Consider the following 7,770-nt stretch of genomic DNA (forward strand, 5'->3'; position numbering starts at 1 on the left):
ACTGAGTCTTTAATACCAACATGTTTCAAGCAGACCACCATAGTCCCTGTGCCCAAGAACACTGTCACACCCTGATCTGTTTCACCTGTCTTTGTGCTTGTCTCCACCCCTATTCCAGGTGTCGCCCATCTTCCCATTATCCCCTGTGTATTTATACCTGTGTTCTCTGTTTGTCTGTTGCCAATTCTTCTTGTCAGGTCTTACCACCGTTCTTTCCCACCTTCCTGTTTCTCTAGTTGTGTTTCCCAGTTTTTCCCGTTTCTGACCCTTCTGCCTACCCTGACACCGAGCCTGCCTGCCATCCTTTACCTGCCTGACCCTGACCTGATTACAAACCTCTGCCTGCCCTGACCCCGAGCTTGCCTGCCATCCTGTACCTGCTTGACTCTGTCCTGTTCACGAACCCCTGCCTGCCCTCAACCTGCCCTTTGCCTGCCCCATGTTTCTAATAAATCTGTAAACTGTGCTATCCGCCTCCCGTGTCTGCATCTGGGTCATACCCTTAGTCGGGATAACACTAAGGTAACCTGCCTAAATGACTACCGACCCATAGTACTCACGTCTGTAGCCATGAAGTGCTTTGAAAGGCTGGTCATGGCTCACATAACACCATCGTCCAGGAAACTCTAGACCCACTCCAATTTGCATACCGCCCCAACAGATCCGCAGATGATGCAATCTCTATTGCACTCCAAACTGCCTTTTCCCACCTGGACACCTGGACAAAAGGAACACCTATGTGAGAATGCTATTCATTGACTACAGCTCATCGTTCAACACCATAGTGCCCTCAAAGCTCATCACTAAGCTAAGGATCCTGGGACTAAACACCTCCCTCTGCAACTGGATCCTGGACTTCCTGATGGGCCGAGCCCAGGTGGTAAGGGTTACAACACATCCGCCACGCTGATCCTCAACACAGGTGCCCCTCAGGGGTGCGTGCTCAGTCCCCTCCTGTACTCCCTGTTCACTCATGACTGCACGGCTAGGCACGACTCCAACACCTTCATCACCAACAAACTAACATGGTCCAAGCACACCAAGACAGTTGTGAAGAGGGCACGACAAAACCTTTTCCCCCTCAGGAGACTGAAAAGCTTTGGCATGGGTCCTCAGATCCTTAAAAGGTTCTACAGCTGCACCATCGAGAGCATCCTGATTGGTTGCATCACTGCCTGGTATGGCAACTGCTCGCCCCACTGACCGCAAGGCACTACAGAGGGTAGTGCGTACAACCCAGTACATCACTGGGGCCAAGCTTCCTGCCAACCAGGACCTCTACACCAGGCCGTGTCAGAGGAAGGCCCTAAAAATTGTCAAAGACTCCAGACACCCTAGTCAGACTGTTCTCTCTGCTGCTGCACGGCAAGCGGTACCGGAGCGCCAAGTCTAGGTCCAAAAGGCTTCTACCCCCAAGCCATATTTTTTACCTAACACTTATTTTTCTTAAAACTGCATTGTTAGTTAAGGACTTGTTAGTAAGCCGTTCACTGTATTCGGATACTGTATTCGGTACATGTGACAAATACAATTTGATTGGATTTGATTAATTACACAAAATGCTCTGCTTCCACTTCTCCACTGCTGCTACAGTACAACCTGATTGAAGCTGAACTAATAGTGTTTATCTGATGGATGATACTGTAGGTTGAGAACCCTGAGAGACGCAGCAGGATGTAGCGTGGGGACAGTACTCAGCGGCGCTAGGCTGGGCGAGGTTGCTCTGCAGGTACCAAACCGCTGCAGGTGACAGAGCAGAGTGTGTCTCATTCTTCTGCTCTCCTCTGTCTGTGTCTCTGTCTCGGCACAGCAGAGACCACCAGAAGGAGAACTAGATGACAGGCCAGATACTAGTTGGAACAGCATGCAGCAGCTTTACACACATAAAAATTTGATATTTGTGGGGATCCTTGTTGTAAGACAAATAGGTGTCAAAATGTGGTTATTAGTTGTGTGCTGCCCAACTTTTTCTGTTTTCCACTGAATCTATTTAATACATCTAAAGATAAAATAAATAAAAAGGTACAATTGTCACCACTGAACGCATATCTATTTCTGCTTTAGGAAAAATAAACAACATTCATGTCACGGCCGTCCTTTTTTATTAGGATGACGCCGACAAAAACAATAAACAATACAAAACAACCGTGAAGCTTAAGGGCTATGTGCCACAAACAAAGTTAACTTCCCACACTGAAAGGAGGGCAAAGGGCTACCTAAGTATGGTTCCCAATCAGAGACAATTGTCCCTGATTGAGAACCATACCTGGCCAAAACATAGAAATACAAAATCATAGAAAACAAAAACATAGAATGCCCACCCCAAATCACACCCTGACCAAACCAAATAGAGAAATAAAAAGTCTCTCCAAGGTCAGGGCGTGACAATTCAGGTATTATGATTTTTACACATTTCTATAGTTAGACTCCTTAAAACTGTTCAGTTATCACTTTGACAATAATACTCCTAAAGTGACTTGGAAATATTTGAGTGGAGTGGTTCCAGGTCTTGAATAGGAGTATGGTTAAATGAAGTGGAACATGTCCCCTGAGCGTGGTCATCTGGCTTCCTGCCGTGTGTCTTGCTGAATGACCAGACGGAGCAGAAGGTCAGACCCTGGGTGATCTGAGATGTGACAAGAAACATTATAATGGCCTTGTTAATATCCCAGCTCCTCACCAGCCAGTCACCCTCCTCTCTCTGTTCCCATAATCGGGGAGATTACGACATGGTCATTTCTTGCTGGTCAAGGGTGCGTGAGGTCACAGAGAATGGGGTAAAAAAGTTGTGGGCTCAGCTCCTGTGGGTTGTGTTCTGCTGCTGGCTCATTGATCAGGCCATCAACGAGGTTACGGAGTGCTGCAGGATCGATTCCCAGCCATGCCAGCCGTAGCATCCATAGGCTATTCTTAGTTGCAAGTGGAGGTACTCTAAAATGGGCCGTGTAGCAGGTGCTTTTAATCTTCATGTTCTCTGTGTCATGTCGTGGTGGTGGAGGTGGGCGTGCGCTATCTGGGAAACAGCCCATGTTTCATGTTCTCTGTGTCATGTCGTGGTGGTGAGGTGGGCGTGCGCTATCTGGGAAACGCCATGTTTCATGTTCTCTTGTCATGTGTGGGTGGGAGGTGGGGTGCGCTATCTGGGAAACAGCCCATGTTTCATGTTCTCTGTGTCATGTCGTGGTGGGAGGTGGGCGTGCGCTATCTGGGAAACAGCCCATGTTTCATGTTCTCTGTGTCATGTCGTGGTGGTGGAGGTGGCGTGCGTTATCTGGGAAACAGCCCATGTTTCATGTTCTCGTGTCATGTCGTGGTGGTGAGTGGGGGGTGCGTTATCTGGGAAACAGCCCATGTTTCATGTTCTCTGTGTCATGTCGTGGTGGTGGAGGTGGGCGTGCGCTATCTGGGAAACAGCCCATGTTTCATGCGAGAGAAGGTTTTTATGAGGACAACGGTCTGTTATACACAATACATCCATTCTGCTGTGGACAGCATAGCCATAGCCTGTCATACTGTATGTCTCCAAGGTCTCCACATTCGATCAGTTAAGTAAATGGCTCTCTCAGGTTGACTCAGTTTAATTGAGTTTTCAGATTAGTAGCAGTGTGTCATTACAGAACTAATGCTTCCACCACAGAGAGGGAGATGAGCCCCACTACCACAGCCCTGTTTTCACAACCATCACTTCACAACATCAACCACTGTTGGGACCTCAGACTGAGACAATTAAACACAAAAGGAGAGAAATGGAAAATGAACATTTAATGTGTATAATTTGTCTCCAGTACTTTAATAGCTTCAACATTATTTTAAATTAGCCAGAGTGGTTTCCTGCTGCTCTTATTATGTCTAATTATTGAAGATTGTTATAATTTCAGGGATTTTGAAATGGTAATTCACTCTTTAGTAAGCTTCAGTCCATTCATCTAAAATTATTTAAAAACATGATCAGACATCAACATGTCAGAGGTGGTAAGGCTGGTTAGGGATGGCTGTGTGAGCTTGAGGGATGCCAGGCTGCAGCCCAGTGTGGTACTGAGGTGGGAGGGACATAATACAGGTGGCAACGTGGGTAATATAGATAAAACTCCCATCGGCCAAGGCAGGGAGCCAGCCTGCTTATGTCCTGCATGCCACCTGCACCCTGCTACGACTGGACAGGTACTGACCAACACTAGTCTGTAGCTACTAGCTAAAACCTAAAGCTAGGACTGATTATACTACCTTACTGATAATAACAAAGCTTAAAATACCTAATGTGGAGACTGAATGTGGTAAACCTTCAAGGCGACCCTAGCTAACACCTAACAGTCAGATCTAAGCTGTAACAGTCAGGTCTAAACTGTAGGCCATGTTGATGGGTAAAGGAGAGCCAGAGGCTCAGCTTCACATGAAGATAATGTTTTGGTAGGAAATGATGCAATGCTTTAAAAAAACTCTAAATCCCCTGATATGAACTCAGAGTGACGTTGGGACATGATGTAGGGGTCAGTAGAGGACCAACTGGACAGTGAGATATGACATGCAAGCTTGCTGTACACTCTTAGAAAAAAAGGTTCCAAAGGGGTTCTTCGGATGTCCCCATAGGAGAACCCTTTTTGGAAATGGTTCTACATGGAACCCAAAAGGTTTCTTCAAATGGTTCCCTAATGGGGACAGCCAAATAACCCTTTTAGGTTCTAGATAGCACTTTATTTTCTAAAAGTGTAGTTTGTACTGTAGGCTACATACCTTGTCCTTAACAATAGCAAAAAATAGTTTAATAAAATCCTTAAAGAAACACTGTGTGAAGAGACTTAATTTATTGCATTCATTTCTTTATTTCTCCTTCAGAAAAAATGCACAGTTCAGCAAAGTTACTACATACAAATGGCCATACAATAGCAATTTATTTTTGTTGTTTTTGTTTCAAGGTGTTTACTAAATTCTGACATGTGATATACTTAGACGTGTGTCATTTATACTCTTTGTACCATGTACGTTTGCAGTTAGGACGCTGCAGTTGGCAAAAAACTCAATACGGTTCATACTTTTTCAAATGAAAAACATAAGCCACAAACAAATGACTCTGAACAGCTATCCAGGAAAACTACTGCACTTCCATCTCAGAAAGAAAAACACATGGTTTTGCATAGCTGTGTCGTAATGTAGATAAGGCACTTCATCAGTACTTGATTTAGGCATTTCATCATATAATAAACCCTTCACCTTGTCAAGTCCTCTATATTCAATACTTCATCTCTGCAAGCACGATACTGTAACAACATTTTAAAAACGTTCTTAAATCACATTGACTCTCTGTATAAATCTGTTCCCCCTATCTTTTGGCATAAGTGTCATTTTCATCATTCTTGAAATATTGAAGTAGTCTTCTTGTGCATATTGCAACGGGCCCAGACTCACACGTTGTTCCATAACCCCACACAACCCAGTGTTTCTCAAAAAGACAAACATTTGTGCAATGGTTTGGGTTTATGTGGAGGAAAAGGCAACACGTTGTCAAAAAACAATGAAAAAATAGTACCAAACTGAAATCAAATGTCTGGGCAGGTTGTGGTAAAATCACTCTCTTGGAGGTTGGCACTGTACCAAAGGTAGCATGTAGAGGTACATTTGATGTTGATGTGAAAATGATTATTCCGTCATATGAAAGATAGCATCTCCCCTCTCCTCTAGTCAGTCTCACACATTTCGAGGAGGCAATAGGCGGTGAATGGTTACCAACCGTCCTCAGCTGTTAAGAGGAAGTGGGAGTGGATCTGGAGCAGCTCTCTGTAGGACTGCAGTCCTGTCTGTCAGCACTATCCAAGCTGATCCTCATACTGCTTTCTGAAACAGTCTCCAGCGGGGAAAAAGTCCCATTGCCTCTCCTGGTACATCTTCCACACGTATGACTCCTAGAGGAAGCAGACAGACAAACAGACGGGTCAATATATAGTAAACTTTGGTTCCTGAAATGACAAGCAACATTTTCTCAGAACTAAGGGGACAAAAGGGCGACAAGGTCCATACCTGGCCAGTGTGTTCTGTCTCATCTTTGTTGATGAGGTACATCAGGAAAAACCTGTCAAGCAAAATGGCGAAACATGAAAATGACCACTTATCCACAGTCATGGTTCACTAGTATCATTCAACATTCAAAGAGCAACTGACCTTTTCAGAACTACAAATAGATATAGCAGGAGGGAATAAAAGATTCATTCAAGCATAATGTTATAGTTCTTGATGATCTTATCAATCATCCACGTGTTCTATCCTCAAGCATAGAGCAGCAATCAGATTACTGAGTCTGTCCACGACTGTTAACCAAATCAAAATGTACCATGCATAAGAGAATATCACACAACTATTTTAAGACCAACTTAAACAGCATAAGCTAATGAGGATAGCGTCACAGCATCCTCCAGCTGACTGAGCGGGCAGATTAAGGCCACATGGCTTCCTATTGTCCAGCTAACTCACACAGATAAACAATAGATGAGCATTGAGCTCCTAGAGGGGGAAAGGGTGCTGGCACTATGAGGCACTGCAGGTATTTTTAACTTTGGCACAGATACCAGATACCATCTACTGTTGTGTAAAAGCCATCAATCAGGTGACTTAATAGGAAACAAGTTGGTATAAAGATACAGGAAGACAAAAGACATGTGGGCTAATTGATACTTTAGACGAAAAAGTCTAGCTTTAAAGTGCTGGGTTACATCCAGTCTAGATACAGAGGGATACTCACAGGTAGTTGGCCAAGTTGTGCTCTTGTAAGGTGTGTGTTTCAAAGCCGTGAGGCGTCGTATCAAAGTAGTCATTGCCGATGCCACAGATGAAACATTTGGTCTGAGGAGAAAAAAGATAATATATTCCAAAATTGTCCTCTGCTGACCTGTACTACAGATGCAAATCAAAGTCTCTCACCTCCATATCCTCTTTCACTTGCTCCTGTTGGTCTCTCAGCTCTCCAAAAGCATCAATGATCAGACCTGCAGCCAGAACAACCAACAGTGAACATGTCTCTTCATGGACATGGCAATTTAATACAATTCTCCTTCCCCCAGGCTTTTGCATTGCAGTGTAAAATACTTAATGGTTGAACAGCTTCTGACTACAGGAAGCAGCATTACTCTGTATTAAGGTACAGGCTACATCTGTATCTGTCTGTGTGTTCTGATGAATGACTGTGATGCGAGTTGACAGTTTCAGTGTGTCTGTGGGAGAGACATGAGGCTGACTGATTGTCTCAGTCTGAGGTGGAAGAACCATTGGACAGTTTGATTCTGTCTGACTGTGAGAGAAACATTACTGTGTAGGAGGGAGTTTGTCAGTCTGTCTGCTATCAGGGCCCGGTGGAGACAGACAGACGGACATAGCTGCACGACCCTTTACACAGCCCCTTTCTGCCCACAGGGACCAGGGTGTCTTTGACCCTGCTTGGTCTCACCCTGGTCCCCATTGTTGTCTCCGAAACTGCCCTCTGTGAGCCAGACCAGTACAGTATGTACCCTGGATGATAGCCAGCAGGATGACAATGACGAAGAAGAAGAAGGTGATGTCGAAGAGGATGCGGTAGAGCTCGTAGGGGTCGCCCGCAGGGTCTTCTATCTCGTCTCCGATGCCACCCCCTGCCCTCACACCAACATACATGTGGAACAGGTAGCACTGATGGAGGAGAGAGAGACAGAAAGAAGGTGAGAGAGACAGAGAAGATGAGAGAGGGACAGAGAGAAGGTAAGAGAGAGACAGAGAGAAGGTGAGAGAGAGACAGAGAGAAGGTGAGAG

General features: G+C 45.0%; 1 protein-coding gene across 1 annotated transcript in view; it reads right to left on the reverse strand.

The window, feature by feature from the left end:
• Positions 1 to 4,806: 4,806 nt before the first annotated feature.
• Positions 4,807 to 7,770, reverse strand: part of LOC111969023 (ryanodine receptor 3-like) — a 190,657-nt gene continuing 187,693 nt past the window's right edge. Inside the window, 5 exon segments of the mRNA XM_070445284.1 lie at positions 4,807 to 5,897; positions 6,013 to 6,064; positions 6,731 to 6,831; positions 6,910 to 6,974; positions 7,494 to 7,764. Coding sequence (XP_070301385.1) covers positions 5,802 to 5,897; positions 6,013 to 6,064; positions 6,731 to 6,831; positions 6,910 to 6,974; positions 7,494 to 7,764 — 585 coding nt within the window. The 3' untranslated portion in view covers positions 4,807 to 5,801.

This window comes from Salvelinus sp. IW2-2015, linkage group LG9 (assembly GCF_002910315.2).
Source record: "Salvelinus sp. IW2-2015 linkage group LG9, ASM291031v2, whole genome shotgun sequence".
Taxonomy (NCBI): domain Eukaryota; kingdom Metazoa; phylum Chordata; class Actinopteri; order Salmoniformes; family Salmonidae; genus Salvelinus; species Salvelinus sp. IW2-2015.